The 19728-nt window shown below is 39.3% G+C and overlaps 1 protein-coding gene across 5 annotated transcripts in view; it reads left to right on the top strand.

Annotated features, from left to right (window-relative positions):
- The window catches only part of SAMD12 (sterile alpha motif domain containing 12), a 437393-nt gene that overhangs the window by 176272 nt on the left and 241393 nt on the right, over nucleotides 1-19728 (top strand). For all 5 annotated transcript variants that reach the window (XM_017882752.1, XM_017882767.1, XM_017882757.1 and 2 more), the window contains exon 3: nucleotides 6839-6968. In XM_017882752.1, coding sequence (XP_017738241.1) covers nucleotides 6839-6968 — 130 coding nt within the window. The remainder of the gene's footprint in view (nucleotides 1-6838; nucleotides 6969-19728) is intronic.

Below are 19728 nucleotides of genomic sequence, written 5' to 3'. Positions count from 1 at the left end.
GGCTAAGGGAGACAAAGGAGGAATGGAGGGTGGAAGGTTACCCATAGTGAAGGAGGCAAGCCCAGAGAAAACAGAGAGTAGAGACACGGAGAGAAGGGGTTGGGGGGTTCTTGCCCTCCAGAAAAGCAGGAAAGGGGTCGGGATGCAGAGATAAGGGGTCGGGGCATGGAGATAAGGGGTCGGGGGTTCTTGCCCTCCAGAAAAGCGGGAAAGAGTGCGGACATAAGGGGTTGGGGCATGGAAATAAGGAGTCAGGGCACAGAGATAAGGGGTCGGGGTGTGGAGATAAGGGTCGGGGCATGGAGATAAGGGGTTAGGGGTTCTTTCCCCCCAGAAAAGCAGAGAAGGGGTAGAGGCAGGGAGAAAAGGGGTTGGGGGTTCTTGCCCCCCCAAGAAAAGCAGTGCTTGCTGCTAAGGGTGAAGGACCAAGGCAGGCGTCCCTGCGTGGTCAGACACTTCTGAAACGTGGGTGAATTATCAGGCAGGAATCCCCACATGATTAAACACCAAGGGAAGACTGTCTTCCCAAGTCTGTGACCGGCGCCAGAGTTTTGGGTCCACGGATAAAACGCATTTCTTTTGTCTCTACTAGAAAAGGAAAGGAACTGAAATTAAGAGAAGGGAAAGATTGAAGTGTGGCATCAAGATTGAAAGGAGAAAGAGGTAGAGGGATAGTGAGAGAGGTTGGAGAAGAGAGTAAAAAGAGGCCACTTACCAGATTTAAAATTGGTGAGATGTTCCTTGGGCTGGTCAGTCTGAGGACTTGAGGTCATAGGTGGATCTTTCTCATGGAGCAAAGAGCAGGAGGACAGGGGATTGATATGCCAAGGGAGGTCCCCTGATCCAAGTCACAGCACCAAAATCTTATCCTGGGTTTCGGCACCAAAATGTCATGCACGTCCGTGTGAAGAGACCACCAAACGGGCTTTGTGTGAGCAATAAAGCTTTTTAATCACCTGAGTGCAGGTTGGCTGAGTCCAAAAAGAGAGTCAGTGATGGGAGGTAGGGGTGGGGCTGTTTTATAGGATTTGGGTAGGTAAAAGAAAATTACAGTCAAAGGGGGGTTGGTCTCTGGCAGGTAGGAGTGAGGGTCACAAGGTGCTCAGTGGGGGAGCTTTTTTGAGCCAGGTTGAGCCAGGAAAAGGAATTTCACAAGGTAATGTCATCACTTAAGGCAAGGACCAGCCATTTTCACTTCTTTTGTGGTGGAATGTCATCAGTTAAGGCAAGGACAGGGCATTTTCAATTCTTTTGTGATTCTTCGATTACTTCAGGCCATCTGGGCATATATGTGCAAGTCACAGGGGAGGCGATGGGTTGGCTTAGGCTCAGAGACCTGACACTTAGAGCTTGCAAACACTTGCTTATAATGAGATACTAAAAATATGTTTACCACTTTTTGAAATTTGGCCATAAAGCTTACTTTGTCCTGTCAATGAAGGTAAACAGTCTAAGCATTCTCTATTTTTTTATAATCAACCAACTGGGCTTACCTAGTTAAGAGTTTGTACAACCATTGGGATCTTACAATTGTAGTGTTCTCTTATAAATCAAAGCCCAGTAAATTAAAAGAGAATTTATATTGTAAAACAGATAAGCTAAGGGATAATTGAATCACAAAATAAAAATTTAACTTTAAAGACATTTTGCAATATGTTCTTTCAATTTCAAACTTCTTTAAAGCATTTAATTATTCTGTTACTTAGCAGAAAATCTTCAAGTTTACCTTGGAGAACTTAAAACTTAATGTTTCAGAGTCCTTTCCAGTTAAATACAAATCAGAATTACTGTAAAACATAACTGAATTTATTATATAAGAGTAAATTAAAATAGAAATCATTTGCCAAAAAAAAAAGTAATTTGCAAACAACCTTTCTCTCAGGAATGTGTATTTTGCATAAAGTGAGTTCTTCCTGTAAAACAGAAAGGCATCAGAAAGGAAAAGCGTCTGAAATGCACTTTCAGTTTGTCTGTAGCAAGGCCAGGACCAATTCAGAAAGGAAATGTCTGGAATTCTGCTTGGTGTCACTATGCATAGGGGTTAAGATAACAAATTGCCTCGGGCCTGTTTCAGGGCAGCAAAATAAACCAAAATTGTCTCCGGGGTTGTAAATTCAGAGAATGATGTGGTAGACATGAACATGGAGAAAGAGAACTGGGGCAAATGTTTTTTTAATGTTTGCCGTTGGGCAGGATGTTTTTTTCTTATGAGTTCACTGTTTCTAGTAAATGTGAAATGCTTTATTTCTTTGCTTTATGAACTATTATTATTTAGGCTTAGGCCCCTACAGCGGGAAAAAAAAGCCAGCAGCATATCAGAGAAAGTCATCGTCTAGGGATGGCTGTGAATAGAGTGTAGGTGTTGGATGCTAAGGAAAGGAGGTGGTTGAAGGCGTTGACAGCTCTGCCTCTCCTTTCCTACCTTCAGTGGGACAATATGTTGAATTCAACTGGAATGGTTTAACATGTACTTCTTGTTGTTCTAATTGCACATGGAAGTAAAGTGTAAGCTCTTTAAATGAATCAGATTATGACATTCACTCCCAACATTTGGTAGCTGTGGGGATGTAGGAAATGTTGATGGAAGGGGGAGTAACTGAGGTTGACCCTGGGTGCTACAAAAGAAGTTCAGGCAGAACAAATCAAAGTCAGCTCCGAGAATCCCAAAAGAAGAAGCAGACTGGGGTAACTGGAGTCATTACAGCTCTTAAGGTGTGGCAAACTAATAGTAATTTTATTAAAATGCCAAGGCTAGGAATCACCTGATAAATGGTATCAATACCTTTATTACCATTTGATTAAGAAGAGACAAAAGGTAGGAATCTTTATTCCCCTCATTTTACTTATTATGCCTGTTTACATGGAGGCATTTCTGTAGGCTCATACCATCTTAACTTTTTTTTTTTTTTTTGAGACAGTGTTTTTTATTTTATGAGACAGTGTCTCTCTGTCACCCAGGCTGGTGTACAATGGCACGATCTCTGCTCAAGGCAATCTCCACCTCCCAGGTTCAAGCAGTCCTCCTGCCTCACAAGTAGCTGGGATTACAGGTGCATGCCACCATGCCCAGCTAATTTTTGTATTTTTAGTAGAAATGGGATTTCACCATGTTGACTAGGCTGGTCTTGAACTCCTGACCTCAGGTGATCTTCCCGCCTCAGTCTCCCAGAGTGCTGAGATTACAGACATGAGCCACTGTGCCCAGCCTCATACAGTCTTAAAAATCTATGCCTAAAGTTTTGAGTATATGCTCTTTCTAGTATATGCCTACTAAGAGTATATGCTGAAGGATAAAGCAAAGCAGCTCCTTGAGTGTTAGCCTCAGAAGCTCTGAATTCATGATAAAAGGAAAACTTAGAACAAAAGTGTCAGGCCTCTGAGCCCAAGCCAAGCCATCGCATCTCCTGTGACTTGCAAGTCCGCCCAGATGGCCTGAAGTAACTGAAGAATCACAAAAGAAGTGAAAATGCCCTGCCTCGCCTTAACTGATGACATTCCACCACAAAATAAGTGAAAATGGCCAGTCCTTGCCTTAAGTGATGACATTACCTTGTGAAAGTTCTTGGCTCATCCTGGCTCAAAAAGATCCCCCACTGAGCACCTTGTGACCCCCACTCCTGCCCGCCAGAGAGCAACCCCCCTTTGTAATTTTCCTTTACCTACCCAAATCCTATAAAACAGCCCCACCCTTATCTCCCTTCACTGACTCTCTTTTCGAACTCAGCCCGCCTGCACCCAGGTGATTAAAAAGCTTTATTACTCACACAAAGCCTGTTTGGTGGTCTCTTCACAGGGATTCGCATGACAGAAAGCATACATGGTGGGCTGGTGAGGATGCATTCTGAGTCAGCTTGGTGTGTTTGGGTAAATCTCCACCTGAAGCCCAGTTGAGGCTGAGTGTCCTCCCTTTCCCAGGAAATGAGCAACTTAAAGCATGACCTTCCAAGAAGGAAAAAGTTTAGTATATTAATGCATAAGCAGCTTTATCCTTCTGCCTTTCCCTTCCTCGCTTACAGCCTTCTGTGACTGGTTTACAGGAGTTTTCAAAAGATGTGATTAGCTTTACTTGCAAGAGTTTCAGGGTAATGATGTGTCAGCTATAAACTCATCCAGCTAATCTGAAGGAACATTTGTAGAGCAGGAAAGAACTAGATTCAGAGGTGCTGACTTGTGAAACCTGGTGGTAAGTGATTTCTAGCTAAAAGATCTAAAATTCTAGTTTCCTAATTGTGCAAAGGAAAGGACGTGATGATGAACAAAGAGAAAAAAAAAACTAAACTAAACATCATCAACAATAAAAACATTTATTCATTTATACCCTCCATGCCCAACGTCTTCCTCTCTCATCAAAATTAGGCAAAGTCAGTATGGTTTCCCACAGAAGTTAGAGGGAAAATGGCTGCAGCCCATGACCCTAGTATGAAGGGCTGCAGGCATGTTTCATTAGGAGACATGTAGGCACAACACACAGCAGGGTAGAGAAGCAAGGGCTGAACGTGAAAGTCACTGCTGATTAAATAGCAAGCTATGTCTGTGAATGCTGTTTCATTCATTAATTCATTCACTTAATCCTTGTGGATATACACGGCATCTACTGAAAGCAAGACACTCTGGGGAGCACAAAATTATAACAGATCTCACCCTCCCAACATCACCACGTATTCCACTTACTAGGATTGCAAAACAATTTACCCCAGAACTTAGCGGCATTAGACAACTGTTTACAATGCTCATGGATTATGTGGGTCAGGGATTCACTCAGGGCACTGCAAAGATGGATCGACTCTCTATTGTGGTATCTGGGGGGCCTTGGCTGGAAGATTTGAAGGCTAGTGGCTGGAATCATCTGAGGCTTATTCATTCATTTGTCTGGTCGTTGGTGATGACTGTCAACTGAGACCTTAGCTGGCAAATTGGCCAAAACTCATACACATGGTCTCTCCATGTGGCCTGGGCTTCCTCACAGCATGATGGTGGGTTTCCAAAGGTCAGTGCCAGAGAGCAAATCAGGCAGAAACTGTGTCTTTTTTATGACCTAGCCTCAGAAGTCACGTAGCATCCATTCCACTGTACTACATTGGTCAGGAAGGTCACATACCCTGCTGAAATGGAATCAGAGGGAGCATCAACCCCACATGTTAGTGGAAGAAATAAATGTCAGTCCCATTGAATGAAAAGCAGATACATATGTATGTGTATATATGTCTATATGAAAACATACATATATGAATATATGAACATATATAAAATCGTCTTTGGAAAACACAATCTACCACAATTAATAAAAGAAAAATATCACAGTACAAAATAAAAAGTGATCAGCATTGTGATTATTGTGAAAGCAATGACCTAAGGACTCATATGACTGGAAACATACAAATAAAAAAAAACACCTGAGCATTGTGCTTTCCAACCTTGAATCGCTTCCATATTGCTTCCACTGTTTTCACTATGACTCTCTCATCATCTGCACCATTGTTTTTTTTTTAACTAAAATTGGCCTCTGGGATAGTTCTTTAAACTCAAATTTGTTTAAAAGCTAAGAAGATATTGCTACAGAAAATAAAATTTATTTTGCCATAATTTATTTGCCATCAAATAAAGGGTAACTTTAAATGTACTAAAAGTTTTAAAAGTTATTAGATGCTAGATATACTGCTTTTTTTTTTTTTTTTAAGATTCTGAGACTGAAGCAAGCCATTTCTTTGTCAAGGAAACAAGAGCAACAAACATGTCAGCAGGTGTTACAATCACACTCCTACCAAATGAAGTCTCTCCCCTTGCCTTAATCTGAAAGATTTGATAGAGAAGTGGAAGGAGATGATGCCTATAGTGAAGAGCAGGGATAATAATGGCCATGTCCTTGTACCACCCAAGAGTCTTCAAACAGCTGCTGATAGGATGGCTTTACTTTCTTGGCAAACACTGATCCAGCATGATAAATATTCTAGATAGTGAAGCATTAATCTGTCCAAAACCAAATTCCTGGGATCTCTGAGGGAGACCATCATCTGGCATGAAATTGATGCTTATTCACTAATAAATGTATTTGTTAATCCATCATTTGTCAAAGGCTAAGCTCTTCTCACTCCTTGTGTTTGTGTGTGTGTGTGTGTGTGTGTGTGTGTGTGTGTTTCCTCATAAATACTTCCCTGAAAGATCCAATGAACAAAAAAAAAGACCTTGACTAGTTGGCTTCTGTGTAAAGCCTAACTGCCCCCATTATCTTTTTACCGTTCCCCACATCCTGGTGGAATTGACTTTTTGCTTCCCCACTTTGGTGTAACTAATGCTCCTGACCATTTCAGGGCCACCCTAGGTCCAGAGCCCCCAGGCAGACTTGCAGTTCTTAGTATGCAATTATCTAAATCCAATAACATTCATTCCTAAAATTATTATTAGCACTTCGTAGAACCAGTGTTGTACTAGGCTCTAGAAATGTCAGGGACAGCAAGAGATAAATACCTTCTTGGAATACAAAGAAAGGCACTTGGGGCCACAGCTATTTCTCCCCTATAATGTAATTAATTGCTTAGCAACCCCTTGTTTTTTGCTAGAGTATTCATTAAAAAACACTACGTCCTAAGGATTCCTTGGCATTTTTTCTCAGCAGAGATGGTTAGATCATTTTCACAGCTTCTCCACCCGGACCTTTTCTTTGTGCTTTGCAGCAGTATTGAGAAGGTCTGCAGAGGTTAGGAGGAAGACAAGAACTAGATATTTATCTTCAGGGAATCCAGTCTGTAGCCTTTAACACACTCTTAAGACTTTTAACTAGAGTGTCTTCCTAGGCATGGGGCCAGCATTGACAGATCTTCTTTTCCTTCTTTATTTATAGTCAGCTACAGTGAAGCTGTCTAAACCGGTGGCTCTATGGACCCAGCAGGATGTCTGCAAGTGGTTGAAGAAACATTGTCCGAATCAGTATCAGATCTACAGTGAGTCATTCAAACAGCATGACATAACTGGTAAAGTATGCAGTATCCCAGATATTTCACTCCCTTTCTTTCTCCCAGTCACGATGGCCTTTCCCATACCCTTACGAATAAAACAATATCTTCCTGCTGAAATTTTCTGGCATGGGTTTACTTTCAAAGGGGTGATAAATTCCAGATCCATGTGAGCCATGCTATTTAACAAACATACATGGTTATTATAGAAAACTGTGAATTTTGAGCATCCATTGTAAAACTATATGGGAATCAGGGTGCAGGGTTGGGGGATCCTAGAGAAAATAAGAGCACACCAATCAGAGAGAAAGGAAAGAAGGAAGTCTTTCACATGAACTTGGCTATGGAATCACTATGTAGATCTGCTAAGTAGAAAAGGATTCTAAATAGGAAAATGCTTTTTAAAAAATGTTTAAGATAAAGTATATTGACTTCTTTGACTGGGTGAGCTATATACCTGTATCCAATCACGTGAAAGAGTCCAGGGGGAATGTCAGTTTCCCTGACACTCCTGTCCTCTGGCCATCTGTTTCCCTGTTGACCATCTTCTAGTATCTGCACCTAGCAATGTTCCAAGTTTCCGAAATGGAGTATAATAATACTAACTCTCTGCCCTTGGGATGAATACTTTCAAGGCACAGATTACGATTCCATTTAGATCAAGGGTGTTCGAATATTACATGTGGAGGTCAATAAGTACTTGAAAGCAGAAAATAGAACAGGATAGTGAACCATAAAGGGCCTTCAGATCAAGTCTCTCAATTGGGAGACAGAGTGGGCAAGATGGAGCAAATATGCCCACTGTGGTAGCCCATCAGAGTAAGGGGGCTTTTCCAGACCTTGCCTGCCCTTTCACCCTAAGATTCTGCTTGTATGTAGGCAACACTTCTCTTTTCCCTTCACAGACGGTGCAGTGAAAGATAGGACTGAGGATACACTCTGTAAACCAAAACTGTGTAGCTTCAAGGGAGAAACAATGTTAAGAAGTCGTTTCTAGTCCAGATCTTTTTTTCTGAGAAAATGATTTCACTCTGGTGGTAAAGTGACTTGTCATGAAATAGCTGAACACTCTAGATGACAAACCTCTTTCCAAACCCATACTTTCTATCATGACAAATCCTAATCTCTCTCGGTCTGTTCACCCCATTACTATGAAAAGGACTTGTTAAGCAGAAAGTATTTATTTTTGCAGTTCCACTCTTAGGCTGTAGCTGTGAGATCTAGGGCAGGTCAGTTCACCTTCTTAGAAGAGGTCTCAGTCGGTGGTCTTCTAAGTGTAGCCAAAGGGACGTGGGTGTGCTTTGGGTAGAGGCGGGTATGTGAACCAAAGCCACTCCCTTTATGTCTGTTGTATATATTTGAAACACACAGAAAACTTGATTGATTTTGAAAACTTGATTGATTAAAAAAAAAAAAACTTTTTTAAACATTTAAACACTAAATGTTCAAAAAAATGCTGAGCTAGATGATCCTAGATTCCTGCTGACCACATTGATATGTCTAAATATATAGGGAAAACACCCAATGGTAGCTCAAGCTGAGTTAACAAACAAGAGAGTAAAATCCTTCTATCTTAAATATAAAAATGGTCCTTTATGCATTTCTTCTCTGCCACTCCCAACTAGAGCCAATGGCCCTTTTGGATGAAATCTATGAAATTCGGAAGGCAGTGCGGGTACTTAGCTTCGATTCCAAGTGTCTACATTTCATTTTCTTAGTTCCTCCCTTAAGAGTATAAGAAAAGCCCATCTAGGGTCAGTTATTCTACTCCTAAATGTAATCAATCAGTTAGTAACCATTTGCCTGATTATGGTAGCCTTCATCAGATAATGGCTGCTTAATGTTTCTTAATGTCTGTGCGATAGTAATGGCAAAGCCTTTTTCATGATCTTATTTGAAAGCAGTGTTATCTTTTATTAGGGGTGAGAATTATGAGGTCCCCTTGAGGGAAGGATAAGCATTTATAATGGTTTGAAGAGGATGAGCCTTACAGTCCTCAGAAATAAAGATTCATGCTTCAGTGCGTATGGAATAAATGGTCCCACTTCCCAAGGTTTTCTGCTAAGTGACATGAGGACAGGAGTGTGGAAATGAGGTATGTATTTCAAACAGTTGTCATATGTTTTTAGTGGCAGACTTGGTCTTCCTGAAACACACCTGGTATTGGGAAATCACAACTTTCTTGGGATCTTGGCAAGCTGCTTAACCTGGGCAATTTACTTAACCTCACTTCCTCATCTCCAAAATAAAGATAATAGTACCTGACTCAGACATTGTGAACATTAAATGAAATAATATAGGTAAACCACTAAGCTAACCGTTTATTGACTCCTTTTACATGCCGGCATTGTGCTACTATTCATGTCAGGACTCACCTGGAGGTGTCGAAAAACATGCTGTTATTTCCTTTTAAGGGCAGCCTATTTTCTGGCAAGAAGAAGAAAGCAGGGAATTATTTGGGGACTTAGGGAACAGAGAGAATGATTTCAGATTAACTTTTGGTCTACATCTTTTTGACATTCACCTATTTGAAATCTCAGAAGACCACTCTCTTCTGCTGTTCTCTGGCCCCTGCCTCTCCAAGAGTGAATGCAAAATACCCAAAAGATCACAAGTGCCAAGTGGCCAGAAAATAGCTTTCAGGACTTCAGCCAGTGCGCATTTACCAGCCCTATGATGCTAGAAGTTGTGGGAATCCCAGTACTCTCGGAGGCTGTGATGAAAGGAGCAGAGGTTTGTAAAACTCAAGATGTGATGACAGAGCAAACCTCACCAGGCTGTGCAGACAGTAGAGTGACTTTCGAGAGGACAGGGGAACGGTTACAAGGACCAGGTCACAGCCCAGAGCTGCATCATAGCCTTGTGATTTTGTAAAGGTTGCTGGGTGCGCGTCAGCTCTCTTCACCTGCAGAGGAGGAGATGCTAATAGTATCTACCTCATAGTGTTGCTATGAAGGTGGTCCACAGTCACCATGAGCATACAATGCATGTGAGCTGCTGCTCTTTTCCAAGTGTTGCCCTGATGGTATCTGTGATAACAGAATGATACACACAATGTTGAATTCATCCAGCTTTATTATCCTGGGAAAGGAGGGAAAGGAGCATCTATGGGAAACAAAACATTCTGGGCTAGTAAATATCCTGTGCTAATCTTTAAGGCTGAAGAAAAGATTGTTCATGTATCTCTTATTTATGCTTAGATTCTCCTGAGTGCCGCTGTTCTTTTATTTTTCTTAAAGCAAGGATCTCCTATATCATGCTCATTGAGGAAACATGTTATATCAGTGTTTTATACAAACATCTCTTGATTTAGAGACACGTGGTCCAGTGACGGTAAATAAAAAAGACATATATTAAATGGAGAGAAAAAGAAGAAGAAAACAGAGAGAGGTTTTCTGCACGTAGGTCTGAGTCAAATCCTCCCTGCTGCCCTCTACCCCAGCCTTTGACATGTAATAGAAACATGATGCCACACGTTAGTTTCTTGTCAGTAAAACGATAATATTTATCTTAAAGAATTGGGGGAAGATTAAATGGGATGATGAATGTGAAGGGCCTAGCTTAATGACTCACATATAGTGGACATTCATTCATCCTTTTAGCAAGTATTTATAGACTATCTACCATATACCAGGTTTTCAGAATATAGTGGTAAATAAAATAGTCGTGATCCATGTAGGGAAAAAATTGTGCTTCCACAGAAAACTATGCATTGTCATCTATAGCACAACATTTGGGTTATCTAATTCTTTGATTCTGGGGAGCAACTTTATAACTCTGTGAGTTATAGATAACAGAGAGTAATACAATATAATGTTTGTCCATTGACATGTAAATTCTGTTCCATAGAGGTTCAGTTGACTTTCCTAGCCACTGTGGAAAAGGTGAGTTTTACCTCCCATTTACACATTTATTTCAGTCTTCCTGATCTGTAATCGTGTCTGCTGTTCAGATTCTCCTTTGGGCTGGTTTTAACGTCTTGCCAGTTTCCTCATTAATAAGTTAAATTAAAATCTTAAAGATGTGTTCACTTCTGTATTTGTATGACAGTCATGATTTTAACCTTTTCTGAAAATTACCCTTTAACCTCAGTAGTTGTTTAAATTGTCTGTATTTGTTTTTACAAAGAGTTCTACTATATTAACATTTGTTTCTGTGTTTATTTGAAGAACCTTAAATTCTAAACAAAATTTTCCCTTAGGTGCTTCAAAGTCTAAGAAAACTTTAGACATGTTTTAACTTATCAGTGTTCAAAATCTTTTGCAATATCAAAATTTTTGGTAATTTTATTGTGCCCAGGAGATACCTGCTCTTTGGCGGCAGATGTGTTTAATTAGAAGAGAAGCTACAGTAGTCCCCTCTTATCTGCAAGGGAAACATAGCAGGACCCCCAGTGGATGTCTGAAACCATAGATATTACCAAACACTATTTATATGGTGTACACATACATATCTATGATAATTTTTTTTAATTAGGTACAATAAGAGATTAACAAGAACTAATGATAAAATAGAACAATTAATAATAATATACCATAATAATAATTAGATAAACATCTCTCTCTGTCTCTTGAAATATCTTATTGTACTGTACTCATCTATTTTCAGACCACAATTGACCACAAGTAACTGAAATCGCACAAAGCGAAACCTTAGCTAAGGGGGGTGCTGCTCTACTAGTAGCATGAACTCCCTGCAGAAGCACACTTTAAAAAGAACAGGATGGTTAGAACACTGGAGAGGCATTAGGATATATAGACTGAAATCATGAGATTAGGTTTGAAGCAAAGAAATTTGTATATATTTCTGTGCTTGCAAGATTCTGTCCCTAGTTTTCTGAGGCCTGGCTTGAAATGCTGATGAGGAGACTCTACTGGGGCCAGGTGTAAGCTCACAGGCACTTTCAGATTCTTTTATGCACAGTCGAGCATCCCTTTGGGTTTGAAGTTTCTTCCTGTGGTGGTTGCTAACATCACCTCATCTCGTTCGGCTTCAAATCCTCTATCTGTGAAGGGTTCTTTCCCCTGCCAACTTTAAAGACTTGTTTTCAGAGGTGAAGCACTCAGAGCTCCCCAGAATATAAAATATTTTTTAAAAGCTGCTTTGAATGTATAAAGGGTTTCCTTGGTCTACTTCATGGACGAAACATGGGTATCCTTTAGATGTCTGCAAGAATAAATAGTTGTCATATGAGTATCACTTACAAATGATTCCTATTGATTTATCATATTTCTAAATGATTACCTGCAAAATAGATGTATGCCTCTGGTCCGTTTTTTATGCTGCAACTATCACCCACTTGTACTTCTTTTCCTTTTAAAAAATATTCTGAGATGTAGCACCTTGAAATTGGATAGTTCTGCATATGCTATTGAGTAAAGGGAAAAATCACTATCATTTTAGGACCCTTGGAATGTGGCTCCATGCATTTGCTTACACTGTTCTCTTCAGTGCTGATTTTTCTGAGCTGTTCTATTCCTTGATCCTTCTGCGATTGTCTTCCAAGTCTTTTATTATGGTTAGAGTTCCCTGTAGAGACCAATGGAGTCTGTAGTTAAGAAGTGTCAAAAGAACTAGGATAATTACTTTCTGTAGTGCACTTAGGAGAATACTACTTAGTAGAATCCAGTATAACCAAACAAAATGTAGACATATTTAACTATCCAGTGCATCATCTACACATTTTCTCATCTTTATCACTTCCCCTCTGGATATTGTGTTCTGCTTTCCTATATCTTTGTATTTGTTTTTTCACATTTCTTTTTTGTGTGAACTGCTCTATAGTCTTATTGAAACTTGAGCATAATGTTATATTTACATAGTAAAGTTTCTGATATGATTAGAGCATAAGTTGTTTCTCCTAGTTTTCCAATAGAGCCATTGATTTTTCATTTTAACCCCTTTCAATGGAACACTAACTAGCTTTCTAAATTATAAACTTACTAACTTTAAAATATATAATTTATTTCTCAGCATTCTTAAACCAAGGGTACTGCACTATGTTTTCTTGATGATCCAGGGGAAAAGACCTCTGAGTGCTGGAAACAACTTTAGATGTCATCCAAGGATTTATGGGGTCAATTTAAGAAAGAAAAAAAAAAAGACCCTTTCAATGAGAAATAAACACAAGTGGTAGGTCAATGGACCTCAAAATACCAGCTCCATTCCTGATAAAAGCCTTTGGAGAGTGTAATTTATATCTGTAGACAAATTTATTTACTAAGAATGTTTCCTCTCTAAATGGATCATCCCAGTCACCAGCACAACTGAGCACTGCCTCTTTTAAGGCTTGGCAGAAAGCAGACTACATCAGGACACAGGTCTCAAGTGAGGACAGAACATGGGACTGGGCTGAATGAGTACCAAATGGAGGGCAGGAGAGAGGCCAGGAACATTAGTCAGGAAGTTCCTCCACAAGGGAATGGGAAGAATGGAGGCTGAGTGTCCCCCTTACAATATAGCCACATGTCCCCCTGTGTACCCTTTCTGACATCCCTACTGTGTGGTTGGACAGCCTTAGCTTCAACACCTCCAGGGATGAGCATTTTATAGTTTTAAAAAGCAGTCTGTTTTTCTGTTCAAGGTGTTGGATTATTGTGGTGGTGATGGTGGCAGTGGCAGTGGTGGTAGTGGTGGTTGTTGTCAGTGGTGGTGGTGATAGGGGTGATGGTGATGGTGTTTGGTTTTGCCTGTACTCCCTCCTCCTCCAAGCTGAAAGCCCGCTGAACTACTTTGAAGGGTTCGCAAATGTCATACTTTCTAATATCATGACACCCACCCATTCACCTGAATAATTCCAGTTTTCCTTCTGGCTTGAGTTTTAGATACCACCTCCTATAGAAAGCCCTCCTTAGTTCTCTTCATCTGGGTTAGGTATCTCATCTCTAGTTCCCAGGATAAGGCTCTATGGTAAGATTTATCACAGTAAGTTGGTAGTTGAAAAATTTAATAAGAAAGTTTATGTTGAAGTTTGACTGAAACACACCCCTAGGTCCTGCTTAGGTTCCCAGGTTAGAGACTCTTGCTGAAGAAAGCTCCTGATGACTGCCCCCATTAGATTCTTGCTTCCTGGCATCAATGAAGCATAATGCTATCTTCCAGTCCCTTCCTTCGTTCTAGTGGACTATTTATTGGATATCCCCAAACGCCTCCTCCCAAGTTCCTATTACCAAATACAACATGTCCAGGTTTCAGACACACACAAAAAATTATGAAGCATGCCAAGAGGTAAGAAAATAACAAACTGAAGAGACAAAGTAATCATCAGAACCAGATTCAGATATGACGCAGATGTTAGGTTTATCAAATAGGAAATTTAAAGTAAATATGATTAATATGTTAAAGGCACTAATGCAAAATGTAAACTATATACCAGAACAAATGACTAATGTAACAGAGAAGTGGAACTAATAGACAATCAGAAGAAAATACTAGAAATAAAAAACACGGTGACAGCGAATAAGAGTGCCTTCAATGGGATCATCAGTAGACTCAACACAGCCATGAAAAGAATCAGTGAACTTGGAGGTAAATCAATAGAAACCACCAAAACCAAAATGCAAAGAGTAAAATGAATGAAAACAGCAGAGCAGAACGTCCAAGAATTGTGGGACTGTATTAAAAGATGTAACATATGCATTACTAGAATGTCAGAAGAAGAAGAGAAGACAGAAGAATAGTTCAAATTAGTAATGACAACAAATTCCCAAAATTAATCACAAATATCAAATCACATATCCAAGAATTTCAGATAACACCAAACAGGATAAATATTTGAACTGCTTTACACACACACACACACACACACACACACACACACACGACAAAGGTAAAATTTTGAAAGGAGTCAGATTTTAAAACAAACAAACATCACATACCTTAGTTACAGAGAAAAGAGATAAGAATTCCAGGACACTTCTAATGAGAACCTCTTAAGCAAGAAGAAAATGAGTGAAAACTTTAAAGGATTGAAACAAACAAAAAAAAAAATTGGCCAATTCTATATCCAATAAAATTATTCTTCAAACAGAAAAGAAAAGTAAGGAAAGACTTGCCCAAACAAACAAAAACTGAAGCAATTCAGTGTCAGCAAACTGCCCGGCAAGAAATAATAAAAGTTCTTCAGGCAGAAGAAAAATGATATAGATCAGAAACTCGAATCAACAGAAAGCAAGGAAGAACGTCAAAAAAGGAAGAAACGAAGGTAAAACAAATTCCTTTTTTTCTTATTAATTGATCTAAAAGCTAACTGGTTAAAGCAATAATAACAATAATACATTGGGTGTTATACCATAGAGTTAAGTAAAATGAATAACAGCAACGTCACAAGGGATGGAAGGGAGGAATAGAGAATGCTTTATTATGAGTACCTGCAAATACATGTGAAGAACAGTGTTATTTGAAAGTGGACTTAGATTACTTGCGTATATTGTTAACTGTAAGGCAAACACTCAAATTTTTTTTTTTTTTTTTTTTGTTTTGAACGGTCTTGGCTCTGTCGGCCCGGCTGAGTGCAGTGGCCGGATCTCAGCTCACTGCAAGCCCGCCTCCCGGTTTATGCCATTCTCCGCTCCAGCCTCGGATAGCTGGGACAAGACGCCCGCCACTCGCGCGGGCAGTTTTTTGTATTTAGTTAGAGACGGGGGTTTTCACCGTGTAGCGCAGGATGTCCGATCTCCTGACCTCGTGTCCGCCCGTCTCAGCCTCCCAAAAGTGCTGGATGACAGGCTTAGCCACCGCGCCCGGGCTTAAAAATTTTTTTATAAAGGAAAGATAATTGGTGTGTTGAGAAGATAAAATGAAATGGCATCAGCCGGGCGCGGTGGCTCAAGCCTGTAATCCCAGCACTTTGGGAGGCCGAGATGGGCGGATCACGAGGTCAGGAGATAGAGACCATCCTGGCTAACACGGTGAAACCCTGTCTCTACTAAAAAATACAAAAAAACTAGCGGGGCGAGGTGGCGGGCACCTGTAGTCCCAGCTACTCGGGAGGCTGAGGCAGGAGAATGGCGTAAACCCAGGAGGTGAAGTTTGCAGTGAGCCGAGATCCGGCCACTGTACTCCAGCCCAGGAGACAGAGCGAGACTCTGTCTCAAAAAAAAAAAAAAAAAAAGGCATCAAATACTCAGTTAAAATCAGAAAAGGTCAAAGAGAAAAGAGTGAAACAAGAGCAATGAATAGAAAAGTATAAAGATGGTAAATTTTAAGTCTATCAATAATGGCCTTAAATGTGAATAGTCTTAACACAGTAGTTAAAAGACAGAGATTGTCAGATTAGGAGCAAAAAAACCTAGCTATGTGCTCTCTAGAAGAAACACACTTTAAGTACACAGGTTAAAAGTAAAGTATTGGAGAAAGATGTATTACACAAACACAGTCAAGAAACTTATATTGAGTTGAGACAATGCAGACTTCAGAACAAGAGTTAAAAAGAATAAAGAGGGCAATTAGGCCAAGCGTGGTGGCTCATGCCTGTAATCCCAGCACTTTAGGAGGCCAAGGCTGGTGGATCACAAGGTCAAGAGATTGAGACCATCCTGGCCAATATGGTGAAACCTGTCTCTACTAAAAATACAAAAATTAGCAGGGCATGATGGCATGCATCTGTAGTCCCAGCTACTCAGGAGGCTGAAGCAGGAGAATCGCTTGAAGCCGGGAGGCGGAGGTTGCAGTGAGCCAAGATCATGCCACTGCCCTGCAGCCTGGCAACAGAGCGAGATCAAAAAAGAAAAAAAAGGCAATTACAGAATGATATAGGGTTACATTCTCCACGAAGACATAACAATTCTAAACATTTGCACTCTTAACATAGAGCATCAAAATACGTAAGGCAAACACTGAGAATATTCAGGTAGAAATTGATAAATTTACCATTACCATTGTAAACTTCAACATCACTCTCTGATTATCTGAACAGCATTGTCAATCAACGTGACCTAACTGGCATCTAGAGAACACTTTATAGTATGTATGTCCAATATACATTCTTCTCAATAGATGCAGAGAAAGCATTTGACAAAATTCAGTGTTGGTCCACAGTTTTTAAAAAACTTATCAGAAAAGTAGAAATAACAGAAATCTTGATAAACAGCATTTATGGTGAACTTACAGATAACATCACCCTAAATAGTTAAAAAAAAAATTATCTACAGAGTTTGACAAGGGCATTAGCTTTTCTTACCTTATTTTTTAAAATTTATTTTTATGTGTGTGTGACAGAGTCTCACTCTGTCACCCAGGCTGGAGTACAGTGGCATGATCTTGGCTCACTGCAACCTCCGCCTCCCGGGTTCTCCTTCCTCAGCCTCCCCCTAGTAGCTGGGATTATAAGCATCTGCCACCATCCCCAGTTAATTTTTTGTATTTTTAGTAGAGACAGGGTTTCACAATGTTGGGTCAGGCTGGTCTCGAACTCCTGACCTCAAGTGATCCACCTGCCTCAGCCTCCCAAAGTGCTGGGATTACAAGCATGAGCCACCACACCTGGCTACTTACCTTCTATTAAATATTGTTTTGAAGACCCTGACCAGTGAAATAAAGCAAGGAAAAGAACTAAAGGCAAAAAGATTAGAAAGAAAGAAGTGAAATTATTTTTATTTATAGATCAAATGGTTTATATAAAAAACTGTATGATCTAGAGGTTGAGTGTTATCTAAAATACGTGGAACCAGAAGTGTTTTCAGTTTTGCATTTTTTTGGATTTTGGAATATTTGCAGAATGCATACCAGTTGAGCTTCTCTAATCCAAAAATTTAAAATCTGAAGTGCTGCAGTGAGCATTTCCTTTGAGCTTCATGCTGGTGTTCAAAAAGTTTTGGATTTTGGAGCGTTTCAGATCTTGGATTTTCAGATTAGGGATGTTTAACCTGTACGAAGAAAAAAAATCCTATAAGAGCTAATAATATAACTTACTGCACAAAATACAAGATTACTATGTAATAGCTAAACAAAATATATCTAAGACTCTACACAGAAAACTGTAAAACATTGCTAAGAGAAATTGAAGATCTAAATAAGTGGTGAGATATCTCACACTTGTGGATTAGAAGATTCAATGTTAAAATTATGTCCATTATTCTAATGATCTATAGATTCACTGCAATCACAATCAATATAACACCAGATTTTTTAAATTTTACTTTAAGTTCTAGAGTACATGTGCACAACATGCAGGTTTATTACATATGTATACATGTATAACACCAGATTTTTTAAAATAAAATGAACACATTGATTCTGAAATTTGTATGGAAGTGCAAAGACGTTAGAGTAGTGAAACTCCTATGGAAAAAAGAACAAACTTTTGAGGACTTGCCCACCTAATTTTAAGAATTACTATAAAATAACAATAACTAAGATAATATGGTACTGGAATAAATACTAACTTGTAGATTTTAACAGTAGAACAAAATAGAAATGCCATAAATATACTCACACATATATGGCTAAATGTTTTTCAAAAATCGTGCCAAAGCAATTCAATGAGAGAAAGGGTGGTCTCTTCCCTACAGGGTACTGGAATAACTGGATAAATGAACTTCAGCTCCTGCATCACACTATACACAACATTTAATTCGAAATAAATAATGGACCTAAATATAAAACTTAATTCTCTACAATTTCTAGAAGGAAGTGTAAGAGAACATTTTCACACTTAGGAATAGGCAAGGAATTATTAGACATGTCCCCAGAAGCACTTAGTTTAAAAGAAAAACATTGATAAATTGGTCTTTTTATTTCTTTTCTTTCTTTGTTATTGTTTTTGAGACAGGGTCTTGCTCTGTTGCCCAAGCTGGACTTGAGCTCTTGGCACAAGAGTTCCCATGACTCCAGCCTCACATGTAGCTGGGATTACAGATGCACACCACCACAATTGGCTTCTATATTGGTCTTTATCAAAATTGAAAGCCTTCCGCTTTTCTAAGAATCCATCAAGGGAATGAAAAAGCCCAGCCACAGACAAGAAGAAAGTACTTTTATTATATATCTAAAAAAGAACTTGTATACAAAATACATAAAGAACTTTTAAAACTCAAGAAGATAACCCAATAATATGGGCAAAAGATTTGAAACCATACTTCACAAAGAAAATATAAGAATGGCCAAAAGACACATGAGAGTATGCTCAGAAATATTAAGTCATCAAGAAAATGCAAATAAAAACCACAATGAGATAATATTTTTCACCCAGTAGAATGGCTTAAATTCTAATACTAAGCCATACCCAGTGTTGCTGCGGACGTGGCACACATGAATCTCTTATATGTATGTTGTATGTGAGTATAATACGGAGTCACCTGATTTGAAAATGTCAAGTTTCTTATGAAGTTAATCACAGACTTATGAGATGATTCTGCAATTCCACTCCGAGGTATCCACCCAGGAGAAATGGAAACGTATGTTCTTAAAAATTATAGTCCAGTAATTTCAAAAGTATCCACCCAGGAGAAATGGAAACCTATGTTCTTAAAAATTATAGTCCAATAATTTCAAAAGAGATTAGAATAACCAAAAATTCTAAACAACCCTTATATCAATCAAGAGGAGCATAAATGAATTGTGTGTTCATACCAAAACCTCTACTCAGCTATAAAAAGGAACCTATTACTGATGCATGCAACATGAGTGAATCTCACATTGTGCTCGGTGAAACACGTTAAACACAAAAGGGAACATAATATGTGATTCTAGTCATATGAAATTCTAGAACTTGCAAGATTAACTTGCAGGGATAGCAGTCTGATCAGTGGTTGCCTAGAGTAGTGGGTAAAAGGGAGAC

This window comes from Rhinopithecus bieti, unplaced genomic scaffold (genome assembly GCF_001698545.2).
Source record: "Rhinopithecus bieti isolate Rb0 unplaced genomic scaffold, ASM169854v2 scaffold_788, whole genome shotgun sequence".
Lineage (NCBI taxonomy): Eukaryota > Metazoa > Chordata > Mammalia > Primates > Cercopithecidae > Rhinopithecus > Rhinopithecus bieti.
This window is presented reverse-complemented; position numbering and strand designations above follow the sequence as displayed.